Below are 19,630 nucleotides of genomic sequence, written 5' to 3' on the forward strand. Positions count from 1 at the left end.
GGAAAGTAATTATCCTTCAGATTACGCACTTCTGCAGAACTTTACAGTACAGTTCTCTGCTCAGGAAGAGAATGTGTAACTTTATTTTATTCATTGCATATTTTAGGATAAAATACATTTAGAAAGGCATACGTTGAGATAAAATGTATGCATTGAAATGGTGTTTTGAAATAAAACATTTAAATTTTCATATGGATTTTTAAATTATTATCATCACAGTTAAATGTGGAGACACCAGATGGGATTGATTTATGACTGAATATGTGAGAAACAGATCCAGACTGGAAACTGATCGATCCATCTGTATTTAGAGGCAGCCCTAAATGCGTGTGTTTATAATAATGGCATACCTTCCAATTGTAAACTGTGCACAGTACTTCAACGGAGCAAAATTTAGTGCTCCAGCTTATTCAAGCTGAATAATTTAAGGCAATGGAAGACTAATGCAGATGTTTTACTTCTTGAATGGAAAGTTTGCACAAGAATTGATATTTGTGCTGGCCTCTTTAAATGCAAACATTGCTTCCTGGCCAGGAGGCCCTAAGCCAGGCTTCCTACAGGTCCAAGGGGTCTTCCAACAGGGTTTGGGTTGACAAAATTGCTTTTTCTTTCATTTCTTGTGGCTGTTTCTCTCTTCTTACTGAGCAACGTTAATATTACATTGCTGGTTTAGAATTGCATTTTGTGTTCTTCTAAGTCATTATTTATTTTCTTCAGGGATGTGGAACATAACATTTTAAATAAATAAAACACATTAATTTGTGCAGGTCGAAGGCTCTTGCTTCGGTCCCGTAGAAATAAATGGGACAAATTCTTCATGTGACACAAGTCCCATTGGTTCAAATTGGACTAAAGAGTGTTGGACTTATAGGGTAAAATCTGCACTGTACATTTGAGACATTCACTCCTGGTTCTCTGCCTTCTGCCTGTTTTTATTAATCTCAGTCTTCTTGTTTGGGAGCCAGGTGCAAAAGTGGCCAGGGCTCTTGCATCTTTAACAACGGATGCAATTCCCTCTTCTATACAACTATTAAAAGTCTAGGAGCCCTACCTTCTTTTGCACCTGGCCACCCAAATTTTTGTTCTTGCTACTATTAAATGGTTGGAAGTTATAAGCCTTGCGAATCACTCAGAGATCTACCTTCTGTCCTCCTTGACGCCACCTTTATTCACTTGTGTTGAACATTCTCGGGGTAGCCAGTGTGGTGACCCCCAGATGTGGATTCCAGATGTGCATTATAGCTCCCACCATCCCTGATTGTTGGCTGGGGCCGTGGTCCAGCAACACCAGGAGAAGCAATCCAACAACATCTGGAGGACACCAGGTCCTTTGCCTGTGTTCTGTGCGATAGGCCTATTGAAGAGCCAATAACTAGGCGAATGATAAAAAGAAACATGCATGGATATGTAATGGTATGATTAATGTCACTTCTAGTTTGCTGAGACGGCTGTCCTAAATGTTAGGGAGCAAAGTCCCTTTGAACTTTAGGAATGACTTCTCAGAAAAATAATGCTATGATTTCTCTACATAAGTTCCCCGTCTCCTTTTGGTATTTTTATTCTGTTGATTTTTTTAAAAAAAGAACTTTAAAGTCTCTTCTCTGCAATGCAGGATTCACAATGCATTCTTTGTGTATTTCAGGTACGGTTTGGAGGCTGATATGTAAAGCAAAATGGCTAAAGTGGATACCTATCACTCCTGTCCTGCGATCCACAGGCTGTCTCTGAAGACTATCAACGATGACCCTGATGATAAGCTTGAAAATGGATTTTCCAGGTAAACTAGGTTCTGTATCTTTCAACATAGCCTGACTCCCAAATAAAGCACAACCTGAAACCCAAGCGTTATAGGAATATAGTTTACAAAGGTTGCCAACATGGTGCCTATAGGGACAATAATGCCCTTGAGGCCCACTGCCTGCTGCTCAGAAAATCTCTGAACCCCCCCCCCACTCACTGCCCACTTGGTCATGAGAATATGTCTCCTGGTACAGTCATACCTTGGGTTAAGTACGCTTCAGGTTGAGTACTTTCAATTTAAGTACTCCGCGGACCCGTCTGGAACGGATTAATCCACTTTCCATTACTTTCAATGGGAAAGTTCACTTCAGCGTTAAGTATGCTTCAGGTTAAGTACGGACTTCCAGAACCAATTAAGTACTTAACCTGAGTTACCACTGTATTCATTTGCTGTCTGCACACCCCACCACAGCCTCACTGTGCCTGGGCCCAGAAATGGCTACGTCAGATCATAAATACAAATGCCAGCCCACTAATTTATCTCGTCATGCACTCCTATGCAGATCTACCCAGAAATAAGCCCCATTTAAATCCATAGGATGCATTCTACCCCATCTACCGTAAGTAAGTCTCGAACTGTAGCCTTAACAGTGCAATCCTACCCATGGCTGATCAAAAGTATTGCATTCAATGGGACCGACTCCCAGATAAGTGGCTTCAGGTTTGCATTCTGAGCCATATAATGGATTTCCTCCTTTACCTTTGTCTCAGAATGGATTTTAGTATCTGTTGGTTTTTTGTTTTTGTTTTAGCATGTGGGCTTTGATTCTGACTGGCTGTCTACAATCCACAACCCACCCACCCACCCCGGCTCACCTATTGTTTTCTGCTTTGACCATCTAGGATGGGTCTGGCAGAAAAATCTAATACATGCGAAGACAATGCATCTGTCAGTAAGTTCCGCCTGGCAAAATTCTTGTGGACATCAAGCGATGCGGAACTGAGGCAGATTATTATTAATGTCCTGCGTTTTTCACAACGTCACCCGTGACAGTAATAGCACTTGTGACTTCGGAAGGAATGCATGTTCCTCCACGGTTGTCGCCTAATTGGGAGAGCTCGAGGAATAGCAAGTGCGCGTCAAATGGGGGCTGAATGTGGTTCTTCTTTCGTGTTTTACTCTTTGATTCTCAAGGACCCGCTCGCTGTGTGAGGAGGGCACGTCTCCCGAATTGCACAGAGTCATTTCCATGGAGACGGGCGGCCTGCCTGAATCTCGAAGAAGCTCGTTCGCAGGCAGCGGAGCGATGGCTAGGTAAGCTACGTTTGGGAGATGGCATGGCAGTGAGTGACCTTGCAAGAGGTTAATGGGATCTTGCACTGGAAGCAAAGGGGCAGGGCAGGGCTGGCCAGCGAAAATGCCTAAGGAACAAATTTTTGTTCATATCAAGCTATTATAAAAGAAATGGAAGATAAATTGATCACTATCTGCACTATTAGGATCATAGGAGCCAGCTCCTAGGGGCCAATGGGTCTTTGTCCCGTCCCCCCCCCATAAAATGTTTGAGTGTGCCAGGCCACCCCAAAGTTGATGGGCATTGCCATTCAAATGGTGTGTGTGCACTGCGTCATATGATTGACTATGCTTAGCTTCCCCTCCCAATATTTTATTGAAGTTGGCACCCCTGATCAGTATTGAGGACGTGCTGTATTGGGCGATTAAGGTGGTATTCGAAGCATGTTCTTTTTAGTTCCTAGAGAGAATGTAAAATTGAGAGTGAAATCTTGGTGAAACCTTTTTCGGTTTTCTATCAGAGGTCATGTTTTGTATTTGGCATAACTCCCACTTCAACAGTTTTTCCATGGGAGGTGGTGGGGGACCACAATCTTCTGAGAGGTCTCAATGCCACCATGGGGCTTGTCTCAACACCAGCTAAAATGAGGTTGTGTGGAGCAGCGCTAAGTCCTTGCAAAATGTTACGTTCTCTTCAATGTTTTGTTGATTGTGCGTCTGACGTATGGGAAAGCATCCAGCTTTGCAAATATTGGCACAAAAATGCTGGGGCGGTTCCCTTTTATCACCACGGGGGGTTTCTTTCTCCAGAATATAATTTGGACAAAAGCAAAATGTTCACTGTGCAACTTTGACAAAGAATTGTTACTTATCATGTAAGCGGTTTTAGGTTATGTGAAGGAGAGTGTTCTGTTATTGTTGTTGGAGAAACCCATGTTAGCAAAAATAGCTTTGTCTCTGCAACAGTAGTGGGGAGAACACAGAGTGTGAAAGCTTTTCATTGGCTTCCTTTGGACTTAATCCGTCCTATGAATACTTCAATAGCGCAAGGTTCAGCCACACATTTACAGTATGGGGCCATGCAGGAACAGCCCTACTTTTAGCCAAGTAGGGAGGCCACCTTGGGCAGATGCATTGGGGTGTCATGAAATGGTAAAGGTAAAGGTAAAGGGACCCCAGACTATTAGGTCCAGTCATGACCGACTCTGGGGTTGCAGCGCTCATCTCTCGTTATTGGCCGAGGGAGCCGGTGTACAGCTTCCAGGTCATGTGGCCAGCATGATAAAGCTGCTTCTGGCGAACCAGAGCAGCACATGGAAACGCCGTTTACCTTCCCGCTGGAGTGGTACCTATTTATCTACTTGCACTTCGACGTGCTTTCGAACTGCTAGGTTGGCAGGAGCTGGGACCGAGCAACGGGAGCTCACCCTGTCGCGGGGTTTCGAACTGCTAACCTTCTGATCGGCAAGCCCTAGGCTCTGTGGTCTAACCCACCAGCGCCACCCATGTCCCTGCTTCATGAAATGGTAGCAAATGCTATTTATTATCTTTGTTCCCTAGGAAAAGGAGAAATCATGTAGGATTTTCTGGCTGCAGTGCCATAATAACTTGAATAGCCCTGATTAGATGTGACAAATTATACATATATCTCCCTATGCACATATGTGTAATATTTACTTCAGTTGTTGAAATGTAAAGATGTTTTATATTGAGGTGTATAGACACCCACCTCATCAAATGGAAATACATCAAAATGGAAGGAGTCAGGTGTTGGTGCTGACCTTTAAAGCCCTAAACGGCCTCGGCCCAGTATACCTGAAGGAGCGTCTCTACTCCCATCGTCCAGCCTGGACACTGAGGTCCTCTTCTGAGGGTCTTCTGCTGGTTCCTTCACTGCAAGAAGAGAACTTAGAGGGAATCAGGCAGAGGGCCTTCCCTGTTTTGGGAAGCTTTTAATGTTTGATGTTTTACTATGTTTTAATATATGCTGCAAGCTTCCCAGAGTGGCTTGGGAAACCCAGCCAGATGAGAGGGGTATTAAATAATAATAATAGTAATAATAAAAAAATGGGTTCTGCATGCACCATGTGTTTAGTTTGTGAAAGTTTCAAACAGACCTTCAATGACACAATTACAAGGGAATGCTACCCTTAGGAAACCTTCTGAAGTATACAGTTGTTCACTTTCCCCTGGTTGGTTCGTACTGCCTAACTGTTCCCTCCATCCTTTCAGGTTATCATGGTTCATCTTATCATTGCGATCCTGGGCCAGGAGGAACTTACATCATGAAGACCAAAGGCCAGATTCCTTTCTTGAGCGGATCCGAGGGCCAGAGCTCAAAGACATTCCCAGTAGAGACAGCAACACCCAGCTGAACTACGATGAGGCAGATGGCTTGAAAAAGTAAGAGGATACAGCTTCTGTGGGAAGATATTTGCTTGGAATGTTGTGTTTACAGAGGAAGAATGATGCTGCCTGTGGCAGAGGGATACTTAGTGCAAGTGCTATTCTCCTAGGAAAAAGGGTGTTGGTACTCACCATGCAAGGGAAGATTCTGGGATCCTACCAGAACATCATGCCTCCTTCCCTAAGTAGGGCAGAAGCTTCCTGGGCTTTGTGAAGGAGGTACGATGCTCTGATTTCAAGAAAAAAAAAGCATTGCTTAGTGCAGTACTGATAGGTACTGAATATTGTATGGGGAAACCTTGGCCCTCCAAAAGTTTTTAGGTTTCAACTCCCATCATCCCTGACCACTGGCCATGCTGGCTGGGGCTGATGGGAGTTGGAGTCCAGCATCCTCTGGAGGACCAGAGCTTCCTTGGCCCTGCTGTAGACAATCCCGAAAATAAATTGGAAGTCTTGCCATTAGCTTTAATGTGATGTGACTTGCACCTGTCATGTAGAAGGGCTACAAGTCTATATCAATAGTTTTCGGTGAATGAACCCATTCAGTCATACTCCTGATCATGTAGATTTATGGCTGGATCCTTTCTATGACTCCCGCCCTAGGCTTCCAGACTGAACTTGCTTGCCCATTTTGAAATATGGATGGTCTGCAATGCATGGCAAACAGAGCTGTTTACTCAACCTTCCATATTTTACACCAGGGCTGAGGAACCTGTGACCATGCAGGTGCTGCTGGCTGCAACTCCCATAATCCCTGCCCTTTGACCCTGCTGTCTGGGACTGATTGGGCTTGCAGTTCACCAAGTTCCCCCAGTCCTGTTTGATGCCAAATGAAACCAAACTTCTGCAGTGAGAATAACAACGCAGATGAAATAAATTTGCAGAGATAAATAAATTTTGCCTCTTCTGCAAAAATGTCCATACATCCAAGATTCTTTTCTTTTCTCCCCCCCCTTTCCCCCCCAAAAAAGCTCACACTGTTGGGCAGGAAACAATGAGTGGAAAGTGAGAAAAGAGGGGCATAGAGGCTGGGATCTGACCATTGGTAGAATTGAGGGAGCAGAGAATGGAAGCTGCTGGGGAAAATGAGGACAGGACACAGCACAGGAAGCTGTGTTGTCCCAAGTCAGGCCATTGGTTCATCTTGTTCGGTATTGTCTGCACTGACTGGCAGCAGCTCTTCAGAGTTTCCCAACCCTAGCAGGAGATGACAGGAATTGAACCTGAGACTTTCTGGGTGCATATAATGTGCCCTACCAACCCATGCAACTACCATTCTCCGGCAGCCTTGTCCATTGACATTGGAACCTTGCCCGGGCCTCTGTGGTATCTCAGCTTTCCCCAAATATTGTTTATTTAGGTTTTCAACTGTTCCTCGCCACTTGGACTACCCAATCAGAAGCGAGTCCTTAGAATGCTGAATTGTGTGGCACAGGAATGCAGAGTCTGTGACCCCCCCTCCCCACAATGCTATTGGCTTCCATCTCCCATCAGCCCCAGCTAGTATGGTCCATTGTGAGGAATGATGGGAGTTGCAGTCCAACAGCATCTGGAAGGTCACATTCCTGGTGCAGTAGATATCACAGAATGTGCTCAGGACTGTTTGTCAGGTCCCTGAGCTTGTAGAATGTCTACACCTTATTCAGTCAAGGAGATATTTCTAAACGTTTGCTCTCTGTGTTGACGATATTCAACCATTTTAAGTAGTAGCCCCTGGATGATTAAAAGAGGGCATAGGATCTTAGAATTGTAGAGTTGGAAGGGACCAAGGGGGCCGTCCAGTCCAGCCCCCTGCAATGCAGGAATCTTTTGCCCAGCGTGGGGCTCGAACTCACGACCCTGAGATTAAGAGTCTCATGCTCTGCCAACCAAGGTGTGATACCCCAGTAATCTGTGTTCTGTATATCTAGCACTATCCGCTGTGGATTACAAGGTTTCAGAGACCAATCTGGGCGCTCCTTAACTGCAGGCTTCATATGTTCATTTCAGTCTAGAATTGTGAGTCTTCACCTATCGCAGGCACGGAATCAAAAGCGTGCACTACTGATGCTACCGCGATGTCCCTCTCTCCCACAAACGATAAGCGTTGAACTTGGACTCTCCAATAGATAACATTCCCCTTCCTTTCGAAGTTCCAGATTTGCAGCGTTCCAGCCATGTCTCTGCTCTGCCGCGGTGTTTGCAGCAGCAGTAAATATGTCTGCTTTCTGCCAAGCCAGTCTTGGCACTGCTCCTGCGAGGATGACTGGAACGGCTTGAGGAACACTTAAAGAGTCGCAGCCAAATGGATGCTATAAATAGCCGGATCCTCCACCGTCGAGCATTAGGGCGCCTGAGACCAGGCTAAAGTGCTTCAGGCACCAGGCATGGCCACAAACGTGTGTGAGCTGCACGTGAACATGGGTGCCCGGTGCCCTGGATAGTTACGCAAAGGAGCTTAGTGCTGCGGTCAAAGTTGACCTCCTTAATCTTGTCAGAATCTGGGAAGGCCTAACAGTGCAATGAATGGTGGAGGTAAGGATAGATGCACACAGTGATGACCAGTGTATTAAATGCTGCTTTCCTTTCTGCATTGCTCTTTTATTCATCCATGTATTTGCTTGTTAATTTCAACTCACGGTAGTCAATGGGCTCTGGCCAGATTTAACATCAACTACTCCAACAACACAAATGAAGAGTAAGTACGTAGATGACCTGTGCCTTGCCTAGTCCCTCCCCACTGCTGCAAAACATGCTCCTCACAACTGTAGACCAATTGTCCTCCCACCCCACCCCCTCTTTTTAAACCCTCTTTCAGCTGCTATGCTTTTGTGGAAAATCTCTTCCTTGTAGATCTATCCCTTTCCTTCTAGTTAGTGATGCTGCTAGTTGGCACACCATAGTACTTTTTTTGGGGGGGGGAACCCCATGCTCTTGTATTTATAGCCTTACTTTGAATCGTAGTCTCCTTGCTGATTTTGTGGAGCTTTTCCCATGTAAATTTATAGATAAAATCTATCCGTTCTTTTAAGTGGGCTGCGTTTTGGCATAACACTGGACTCGCACCACATTTAAGCAAACTGGCTGATGTGTTAGCTGTGTCACCCTCCTCATTTCACCCATTTCTTAGTTGTATGGGAAAAACAAGCCACTTGGCTTCGTATTACATCCAAACCTGGGCTCGTATTTTTGTTTCTCTCCAAACAAACCATGATCTGGAGCCAAGGTTTCACCCTTGGCTTTCCGATCATGGATTGTTTGAGAGAAGCAAACCATCAGCACTGGTTTGGATGTAATGGGCGCCAAGTCAGCTGCTCTGTAGTTTGTTTCACCACACAACTTAGAGGAGGAACAAAGTGGGAGTGCATGAGCTGTGTGCGCATCCGTGTGCAACTCATGCTCAGGCTAACTTGCTTAACTACGGTTCAATCAGGAATGTGGCTCCTCTCTGCTGCTGTGTGGGTCTCTGAGCAGCTTCCCCCTTCTCACAAAGCACCTGCATTGCTCAAAGAAACCATAGTACTGTTTGTCATGTTATCTGAACCCAGACCACAGTTTGTTTCAAACAAAGCGCAAGAGACAAGCCAGAAACACATCGAGGACAAACCATAGTTTATTTATGGCTTACCGCTCAAGCATTGTTTGAAACAAACAATAGCCTTGGTTTGGACAAGATGACAAGCAATCCTGTGTCTTGGTTGAGCTGCATGGGGCAGACAATGAACCCATCTGGCAGTGGGAAGGTACTTCCATGGGTAAGCCTGGTTTAAAACAAACTGCGGCTTATTGTGATGTTCGTGCCAGGCCTAAGTCTCTCTTTTACCATCTCTCTCATGTTTAATGTCTAGGGTTGCCAGACTCAATAGAGGACAGGACTTCTGTGCCTTTAATTGCCCTGCTCTCTTTTGAGTCTGGAAACCTTAAAGAGAAACCAGCAGACCCTTTGCTTGGAAATTAAACAAAGGGTCTGCTGGTTTCTCTTTAAAAGAGAGCTGGTTTCTCTTTAAAAGAGAGCAGGGCAATTAAAGGCACAGAAGTCCTGTCCTCTATTGAGTCTGGCAACCCTATCAATATCATGTCTTTTAGTTTGAGTAATCCAGAATGCTTTAAGGCAGACTGGATTTTCCTGGTATTTCTCCTCAATCACATACAAAATAGTCTTGTAAAAGGTAAAAGTAATGTTTACTCACTCAGAATACGTGTTGCAGAATCACAGATGGTATATCGGTTACAAAGTCCAGCTTAAAAAGGAGTCTGAGCATGGAGCTTGGATTTAGCAGATGTCACAGAAGAGAGGAAGAGAATGTGCCCAGGCAGGGAGGAGAATATATCGCTACATCTTCCCCCTGTCAGGGCACAGCAGGCGGGTCTCTCACAGAGTCTTCTCTAGCAAACTTACAGGAAGACTCTGTGAGCTTCAACTCCTATCATGCGCCTATCTAGCGAAACATGAAACATGTGGTTTGACCGCAAGTTAAATAACCCACGTATGGCTTTATAATTGTCAGAGAAGTAGATTGGGCAGGGAACAATCTTCAGGCGCTATTCATTCCAGCTGGGCAGACATTCTTGGTTTAATGATAGGAGTCTTACAGCTGCTCTGAAGAAAGAAACAGCAGCACATACTATCTAGGTCAGGCATCCCCAAACTGCGGCCCTCCAGATGTTTTGACCTACAACTCCCATGATCCCTAACTTACAGGACCAGTGGTCTGGGAAGATGGGAATTGTAGTCCAAAACATCTGGAGGGCCAAAGTTTGGGGATGCCTGATCTAGGTAATGGTGCAGAGGGACAACTTGACACAAACTCTCTATAGAGATTTCTTATACTTCATCAGACTTTATTTCCCCACCCCACCCCAAAGATAGGTGTCAGAATGATTCCTTAGCACACCAGGCCAAATAGATAAATTCTGGGCTGTTGTGTGAAAGATTTATTGCTGGCAAATGTATAAAGTGTGTACTAAGCTCTTTCAAAATCAGCCACATTTTGTGTGTGTGTGTGTGTGTGTGTGTGTGTGTGTGTGGTGTTGCGTTCCTGATATTCACCAACTATTGTGATGTGCGCAATATTTTGTAATAAACAATGCAAGTAGCCATTTGGGTAAACTTTAGACTGGCCTCCTCTAGTCTTCCTGAACCTGCTCCCTGCTTGCTAGCTCTCCAGCTGCTGATGAGCCAACCACGTTTTGCTAAGTTCGTTGCACACTGTGTTATGCAGAAAGAAGGAAGAAAAGAAAGATGATAAGGAGGAGAAAAAGGAGGAAAAGAAAGAGGAGAAAAAGGAGGAAAAGAAAGAGGAGAAAAAGGATGACAAAAAAGATGATAAAAAGAAGGAAGAAGAGTAAGTATAAATTAGGAGGACTGTATCTTTACAGCAAACTTCCTGCTCTGTACAGAATTGAATGGTATAATCAACTAACTGCTCCTGAGTCGTTTAGCTCTTGAGTGATTGTCGTGTCGAAACCTACAATCAGCTTTGGCTCTGGAATATTCAAACGGCGCATTCTAGAATGCTGCAGCCACTCAGGGAACCTTCCGCAACTTACAGAGAATTAGGGCCACCTCTCCCAGAACTTTGCGCAAACATGGGATAACTCTGGCGCCTATGCAGAAACATCGCAGCTATCATTTGGTGCCGAGAGCTCCTTTTACAGGTGACAGCAGGTCCCCTGTGCATTTTCCTCACCATGTTGCTTTCCTGTATAAAGGCTTGCAGCTCTGAGTGTTAGTGCACAACTCCTGTGACTCGCCCTGTCCAGCTGGCCACAGACCTTTTAAAACAGAAAATAGCAGCACCGCTGTAAGATGTATTTTTTAAAAAAAGGTGGCCTCCGGAGTGTAAACATATAAAGGATATGCAAGTCAGGCTTGGCACAGCCTGTGTTTTCTGGTTGTCCCCTTAGAGCAGTTTTAGGAAGCGTTGACCCCACTTTCCCTCCTCTCCCTACTTTCTGGTTCCTCGGCACATTGGCCAGTTAGGGCAGCAAAACGAGCTGTGAGGGTGAGAGAGGAATGTATTGCAGCAGTCTTTGGTAGGCTGCTGCACTCCAAATGAATTGGACTACAACTCCCATCCTCCCCAGCCGGGAGGGTACCAGGTTGGCAAAGGCTGTGCTACAGGAAGGAAGCTCCTGCTAACCCCACCCTTTGAATTTCTTGCACACAACTGGCCACAGTGGCCGGAGGATTTGGCACACCATGCCACTGATGTGCCAGTGTGGGAAAAAATCAGGATGATAGCTGAGGCTTCAAATACTAAGGTCATGTGTACTGCTGGCGTGAACAGATGGGGCAACATTGATATAGCCTATTTGCACTTCTACAAAGCGCAAGGCTGTGCATGCATTCTTGGAGATAAATGAATCCCACTGTCTTCAGCAAGACTTCCTTGGAAGGAAGCGTGCCTAGCATGGCAGCCTTGCAGTTCAATCCTACGCAGGTTTACTCAGACATGGCCATGGGATTCGCCCTTTGGGTCACTACCTAAGCTTTGTGCCCACCAATGAGGATCAACTTCCTTGCAACACCATGTCAAGGAAGCTTCGAAAGAAATAGAATGCTCAAAAGGCAAAGCAGATAATTGATTCCAAGAAGTGTGTTGCAAAGATTGCATCTCAACTATGCTACTGATGTGAAAAAACAAAGCAACAATGGTGGTAACTGTGTACTTTGCGTGCTGTAAACTTGTAGTCACAATACCTGCTGCTGTACTATAGTAGTAGTGATTGTGCAGGTAGTGAAAGCTGGTTAAAAAAAAGAGATGTCTAGCTTCTGCCCTGTTCTGCATTTACTGGCAAGGTTGTAAATGTAATGCTGATAGTTTGGTGAGCAAAGTCTTTCACACCTGTATGGACCATCTGTTCAATACCCTGTTCAGTTCAAGCCTCAAGTTGCTGTGAATGAAGCATCCTCAATTTAAGCACAGGATGAGACCATTTTAGCTGATGACAAGCACTGACTGATGGTAGGATCAGTTATACATCTGAGAATTCCCAGACATGTCCTCTTTTGGGGGTCCTACATGACCACCCAGGGAGAAATTTTACATTTTAAAGCAAATGTCCTGGATTTTGGGTTAAAATAAAAATAATAATAAATTGTGCATGGGCGGTTTTGGGTCTAGGTCTGGGTCAGGTTCTGGCGGGGGTGGCCTGGGATCTGGCATGGGCGACTCAGGCTCAGTGGCGGAGCTATTGGGCGATTACCCTGAAAAATACTCAACTTTTTGGTGACCCTAAGATAAACTTGCTGATTCCAATTTATGAATGTATATGTGGGTGCCACGTTGGGCCATGCCAGATGGGCCAATGCTGGCTATAATGTATTCCTTTACTAATTGCAGCCTTCAGCGTACTGGAAGCAGGGTCTCTCTGGGACACGAGAAGCGCCTGTGATCAATGGAATTTCATGTGCTCACACCTGCATATTCTTATTGCCATCTCAGGGCGGTTCGCAGATAAAATACAAGTTAGAACAACAACAACAAGTAAAGCATTAAAACAAAAACAACAAAACAATAACACCCCCCCTTTCCCCTTCTTTTCAGGAAGAAGAAAGATGTCTTTGTGATGGACCCTTCAAGCGATCTGTACTATAGGTGGTTGACAATCATTGCAACACCCGTATTCTATAACTGGTGTTTGATAGTGTGTAGGTGAGGATTATTCATTGGTGGGTACTTCTGTTGTCTTTGCCTGTTTTGGTCCTTTGTCTTTACTACTGCACACGTTAGATCTTCTAAAAAAAAACCCCACAGCAAATATTTGTACCGGAGTGCAACATTGGTTGATTTTTCCTTTTCCAACTCTTGTCCTGGTGTTTGGTTCCCCCCCCCCAAAATTCATTTTTAAAGTGCTCATTTATTTATTTATTGGCATTCTTTCTTCTGAGACAGTTGTGCAGATCAAAATGGTAGCAGTTTTCAAATCTGCTGACTACAGTATACCGTATATGAAATCATATGCCTACCTAGCTTGCTTTGAATGTCACTGTAGCTCATTTCTGCCTCTTTTCCTCTCAATTTAATGCAAGATGCTACAACCTTGTTTTGCTCAATATAACCTTTCAGGCTAATTTTACATATATTCATGTTTTATTAATATTTTTCGGGTGCCATTCACTTTCAACTTGCTCTGAAATCTGGAATGCCAGCCTTAGCTATCTCTTGCTCATTAGATCCAGCTGTCTGCCTGTCTATCAGCAAGTCTATTCAAGTGGTTTATATTAGCCCTACAGTTCTATACTTTCATCTATACATAGCTCTTTCTGAAGCAGGAACTACTGCCCTCCCCACTCATCTCGTTTGCAGAAATCTCTTGCCACTTGTAACAACCTGTTACCGCCATCTGGTGGGCAGAGTAGACCTGCAGTTCGCAGATCATGAATTTTGATAGGCTGTGCCCTTTGCACAGTTGTTCTTGGATTATTTGCTCAGTGTAGTTCCACTAAATTGATTTCTGCTCTCTACTCTCTTTACCAGTATCAGGAAGATAAGCACAGGGAGAATTACAACCTCAGAGGTTTATATGGGAGATGAAAGCAGGCGATGTTTTAACATAAAGTTGAACGTGTGGTTTGCTCTCCCCCAGTGCAACCTGCCTTGAACCGGTTGTTAGCTCTAAGCAAATCTTCCATTCTTTTCTGTTTGTTTAGAGCCTGTTTCGATGAGCTTCAACTGGAAAATATTACACTTTGGCTGATCTTGGACTATTCCTCTGATGTCATCTACATCCTGGACACATTAGTCAGGTTCAGAACAGGTGAGTTGTTTGAGCAGTTTCAAACTATGGAATCACATCATGAATGGTAGCAGATTCTGTGCCTTTGTCTGTCTTTGTGAATCTGGACTCAGTTAAATTAGGGGGGTGGGATTCAGGTTGGCTTTGCCTCAGTTGTGTTCCCAGATATACTTGTTGTTTATTTTTGTCATCTTGGGCAAATCAAGAACCCTTGCTTTGCTTTTACTGCCAAAATAAAGCCTATGTGTGAGCAGAAAGGACTTGACTATCCTGCAGTCCGCCGTCCGCCCCCGTGCACTCTCAAAACCTGCTCTGTATGACTGAGGGACCCTTCAGATTTTGGGGGTGCAAAGGAAGGCGAGAAAGGTGAAGTTCTGTTGGGTGAGCAGAAATCTGCTCATGCGATGTTGGATTCTGCCCACTGATGTTAAGATGAGAACTATATAAGATGAGTAATGTCATGTTTTACCATTTTCGTGTTTACCACCCTGGGCTCTTTGGGGAAGAAGAGCAGAATAGAAATTTAATAAATGAAATGAGTGTGGCAATGCCTGGTATACAGCCGTACCTCGGAAGTTGAATAGAATCCATTCCAGAAGTCTGTTCGACTTCCAAAACATTAGACTTCCAAAAGCCTGGCTTCTGATTGGCTGCAGGAAGCTCCTGCAGCCAATCGGAAGCTGCGGAAGCCCCGTTGGACTTCGACTTTCAAAAGAACGTTCAAAACTGGAACATTCATTTTCAGTTTCCGATTGTTTGGGAGCTGGAACGTTCGACTCACAAGGCATTCAGGAGCCGAGGCACGACTGTATTTTATTTATTTCTATAAATATTGATGGCAATACAATATTTTGCTATAGATGGTCACAAAAAAGTTAACATATTGAAAATAAATATATTTGAAAACCCATGAGCAGCTTTCCGGGGTAGACAGTTCTGCTTAAGCAATCTCTTGCCTTCTCTGTTCTTTTGCTTTTTCAGGTTTCCTGGAACAAGGACTACTAGTTCGCGATGAAAAAAAATTAAGACTGAATTATCAATCCACTAGACAGTTCAAGCTGGACTTGCTCTCTCTTGTCCCAACAGACCTGGGCTATTTAAAATTTGGGATTAACTATCCTGAGCTGCGCTTTAATCGGCTGCTGAGAATTGCTAGGCTATTTGAGTTTTTTGACCGTACAGAAACGAGAACAAACTACCCAAACATGTTCCGAATTGGGAACCTTGTCTTGTACATTCTTATCATTATCCACTGGAATGCATGCATATTTTTTGCTATTTCCAAGCAGATTGGATTTGGAACAGACACCTGGGTCTATCCCAATATATCCCATCCAGAACATGGACGTCTGTCCAGGAAATACATTTACAGTTTATATTGGTCAACGTTGACATTGACAACCATTGGCGAGACTCCACCTCCTGTGAAAGATGTAGAGTATCTGTTTGTGGTCATGGACTTCCTGGTTGGTGTGCTCATCTTTGCTACCATTGTCGGTAACGTAGGCTCTATGATCTCCAACATGAATGCCTCTAGGGCAGAGTTCCAGGCAAAGGTTGATTCTATCAAACAGTACTTGCAGTTCCGAAAAGTCACCAAAGACTTGGAAAACAGGGTTATTAAATGGTTTGATTACCTGTGGACCAACAAGAAAACGGTGGAAGAGAAAGAAGTTCTCAAGTACCTCCCTGATAAACTGAAGGCTGAAATTGCCATCAATGTCCACTTAGACACGCTAAGGAAGGTACGCATCTTCCAAGACTGTGAAGCTGGACTCCTTATTGAGCTGGTGTTGAAGCTAAGACCCACGGTCTTCAGTCCTGGAGATTATATCTGCAAGAAAGGGGACATCGGAAGGGATATGTATATCATTAAAGAAGGGAAGCTGGCTGTCGTGGCTGATGATGGTGTGACCCAGTTTGTGGTCCTAAGTGATGGCAGCTACTTTGGAGAAATCAGCATCTTAAATATCAAAGGCAGCAAATCTGGCAACAGGAGGACAGCCAATATCAGGAGCATAGGCTACTCTGACCTGTTCTGCTTATCTAAAGATGACCTCATGGAAGCTCTCACTGAGTACCCTGACGCCAAAAAGGCGCTAGAAGAAAAAGGACGGCAGATTTTGATGAAAGACAATTTGATTGATGAGGAAGCAGCTAAAGCGGGAGCAGATCCCAAAGACCTGGAGGAGAAAATAGAAAAGCTGGAAGCTGCCCTGGACATTCTCCAGACCAGGTTCGCTAGACTCCACGGAGAGTACACTGCGTCTCAAGCCAAAGTCAAGCAGAGACTTGTAAAAGTGGAGACAAAGGTGAAGAAATATGGAAGTGGTACACTGTCAGGCGACGAGGGTGAAAAACCAGAGGAAGAGAAAAAGAATTAAGTGGGCACTTTGATCATCTTCATTCAGCTCAGAATATTGCATCAGAGCAAAGATATGCACATGAAAATATGTAAACAAGGCTATTTTTATATGGACCCAAATCAATGGCATTTGTAGCATTTTTAACTGAAGCAATTGTCATGTAAATAGGAAATTCTTACGTTTTATGATATTTTTTTTAGAAACAGTTCTTCACTTCCTTTTCGTCGTTGTTCATTTTGTATTGGTTACGGGTTTCTTATGAGTCATGATCAGACCTCCTTGACGGTAGAGTGTGTGCAGGTCTGACAGCATTTGTGATTGACACCTTTCACTATGTATTTGGCGCCAAGGAGGTCTTCTGTAAACTAATAAGTTAGTGGACTGATCAAACAGATGCATACATATAAATAAGAACGCTACTTGCACCATTTCTGCTTTGAAATCATGGCAGCCTCCCGGTGAATATAATTTATCCACTTTCACATGAATTTATTCTACTCATTTTGAAGACACTAGACACCATATAGAACCATCTATATAGTACTTGCTGAATGTGGCATGTGTGAATGAGCTACTTGTATACTTATTTGTCACAAATCTCCATATAGTTCTACTTACAATATTATTTGGTTGTTAGAAGGGCCTGACAGAGTTCTAATTTCTCTCCCTCAGAGAATTACAGATAGGCACAATTGGAGCAGTAAGTTGGGTTGCTGTGGCAATGCCTTCCCGTAATTTTGTTCAGACGTATAATATTCATTCCAGAACTGAGCTGAAAAGAAACCAGTTTCTCAGTTTTGCAGTAGAAACTGGTTGTGCACAGTGCTGATTGGCTGGTGCCTGTAATGTCATGAATCCATAATCCCCCTTCTCCCCCTGTGGCTGTTTTTTGTTTGGTTTAAAAAGGCAGTGAATGAAATTTTAATTGCACAAAGTGACCCTTTGAATAATAAGGCAGATAGATAGCCTTGAAGCCTGGGAAAAGGGGACAAGACTGCACCACCAATGACCACCACTTTCTGGGAATGTATAGAAACGAGAAGAACCATGCTGCATTATTCTGATGCTCATCCCATATTCCTGGCACTCTTTCTCTGTTCATTGCCCCTAAATTTACTATTCACTTTGGGTTTTTAACAAAATGCAGGGTTTTTTAATAGCTTTTATGCCAGGCATCCCCAAACTGCGGCCCTCCAGATGTTTTTGGCCTACAACTCCCATGATCCCTAGCTAACAGGACCAGTGGTCGGGGAAGATGGGAATTGTAATCCAAAACATCTGGAGGGCCAAAGTTTGGGGATGCCTGTTTTATGCACTGCCCTCTGTAGTTTCCTTGTCGTTTTTCTACTGTGCAACAGAAGTCAGCAAGTCATACAATATTTGCAAGCCTTTACAGTCAGGCAGCACTATAAGACAACCCAGCCATGTGAAATAAGTTCCCCCACATTCTTCTTTCTCTTTCTCTCTTTTCCATGTTGATGCCATTCCTTACATCCCTTTCTATGCTAATGCATAACACTGAAGCTGTTAAGCAGAGGAATGGTGATTCCCTCTCGTCTTGCCCTGTTGCCTGTCAATTTCACAGCCATTGCATAAAAGTGTGTTCATTTTCTTCAGGCATGTCCTTTTACTGCTTCCAGGGGAAAGTTTAGTTTCCAGTAACTTGTAACAGGCTGTGAACTGTAAAAAAGAAAAGGAAGGAAGTTAAAATGTGCTGTAATTTATAAATTCATTTCTCATAATTAAAAGTGCAGCATGCATATTTAGTCAGAAGTATGTTCCAGTGGGTGGTATTCCACTAAGCTTTCCTCAGAGTAGACCTATTGGAATTAATGCAGCTATCTTATTTTCATTAATTTCAATGGCTCTACTCTGATTAATTTTTTTGCTTGATGCTGCGCCTCTCCCCTGTGAGTTGGATCCAATTTAAGTTAGTTGCACGCAGTGCTATTTTTCTAGGGAAAAAACCTGCCAGAACTCACCGTGAATACCACCCTTGTTCTCTTATAATGGCAATGGCACTCACCTGAGAAGGGCTGGAACTGAGTTCCAGTGAGTGCTGGCTGAAAAAAAAAAGCCCTGGTTGCACATCGGTCCCGTTGAACTCAATGTGAAAACGTAAACATGACTAACTTAATTGCCATTGACTCAGTGTGACCCAATTGCAATGAATCTGGGGCTAGAACCCAACTCTCAGTTTCTAACATGGCGTCTTCCTTAATACAGTTGTTTAGAACTGCAGCCTGAGTTTGTTTGATGGTCTGAGATGGAGCAAATGTAACTGCTAGAATTGTACCTGAAAGTTATGCATGGTACTACCTCATGACATCGATGTGGGAAAACATCAAAAGGAATGCTGGGTTGCTTTGAGGATGCTGCCTTGGCAGCCTCAAAGCGCTCCTGAGGTGAAACCATAACACAATCACGAGGAGCTGAGGTGACTTAAGGCAAAGGAATCACTTGCTTTAGTTGCTCACTTATGACAGAGGCAAGGATTCTGTGTCCTGCCAGTCAGAATAGCCAATAGTCAGGGATGATGGAAGCCGCAGTCCAACAACTTCTGTGGTAATTATACTTTACAGAGTTGTGCGGAAGTTGCCCTGGATCGTTTGTCCCTTTTGAATCGTTCTCTTTCTCCCTCCTAGGAAAAAGAAAACCACCTTATGCAACACATTTTGTTTTAAAGTTTAAAAATAACATGACTTTTACTCGCTGTATTTGCTCCTGTCAAATTGAAAATGTACAAGAGAGGCAGGTAATACTTAGGTTACCGAAACCTATTTACATGAATAATTGGGTCTGAGACGGACTCGTATTTAAAGGCCAACCCCGAGGCAGACAGCAGCATGACACAACATACGTGCTGCTCTAACAGTTAAAACTCATGCAGCCAGTGGATAACTGAACTAACTTGGGGGGGGGGTTTGCGGCCTCAGGCATAAAACACCACAAGATTCTATGCTACAGATTTCACCCTTTGCATAGTATCTTGGGTGCACCATTGCCACATGAAATGTATCAGGTTGGGGGAAGCCAGTCTATCTAGTCAAGCATTTTGTGACCAGGATTGACAGGTCAGTGACTTCATGAAGTGTATTTAGGA

General features: G+C 43.9%; 1 protein-coding gene across 2 annotated transcripts; it reads left to right on the top strand.

Annotated features, from left to right (window-relative positions):
- The first annotated feature begins 1,673 nt into the window (after positions 1-1,673).
- CNGA3 (cyclic nucleotide gated channel subunit alpha 3) lies at positions 1,674-17,358 on the top strand. 2 transcript variants are annotated; one of them, XM_060273452.1, is made up of 8 exons: positions 1,674-1,777; positions 2,936-3,055; positions 5,267-5,437; positions 8,064-8,117; positions 10,642-10,764; positions 12,970-13,077; positions 14,076-14,182; positions 15,143-17,358. In XM_060273452.1, exons 1-8 carry the CDS (start codon positions 1,674-1,676, stop codon positions 16,543-16,545), a joined length of 2,190 nt encoding a protein of 729 aa, XP_060129435.1. In that variant the 3' UTR covers positions 16,546-17,358. The 2 variants fall into 2 exon arrangements, with proteins under 2 accessions (XP_060129435.1, XP_060129434.1); XM_060273451.1 differs by lacking the exons at positions 8,064-8,117; positions 10,642-10,764.
- Positions 17,359-19,630: the final 2,272 nt, after the last annotated feature.

This window comes from Zootoca vivipara, chromosome 4 (genome assembly GCF_963506605.1).
Source record: "Zootoca vivipara chromosome 4, rZooViv1.1, whole genome shotgun sequence".
Lineage (NCBI taxonomy): Eukaryota > Metazoa > Chordata > Lepidosauria > Squamata > Lacertidae > Zootoca > Zootoca vivipara.

What these genes read in the sequence shown, in the direction of transcription:
- CNGA3 (XM_060273452.1), top strand. Translation starts at nt 1,674, where the DNA reads ATGGCTAAAGTGGATACCTATCACTCCTGTCCTGCGATCCACAGGCTG. An exon ending in GGCAGCGGAGCGATGGCTAG is followed by an intron (nt 3,056 to 5,266) that starts GTAAGCTACGTT and finishes CCATCCTTTCAG; the next exon opens with GTTATCATGGTTCATCTTAT. An exon ending in ATTAGTCAGGTTCAGAACAG is followed by an intron (nt 14,183 to 15,142) that starts GTGAGTTGTTTG and finishes TTGCTTTTTCAG; the next exon opens with GTTTCCTGGAACAAGGACTA.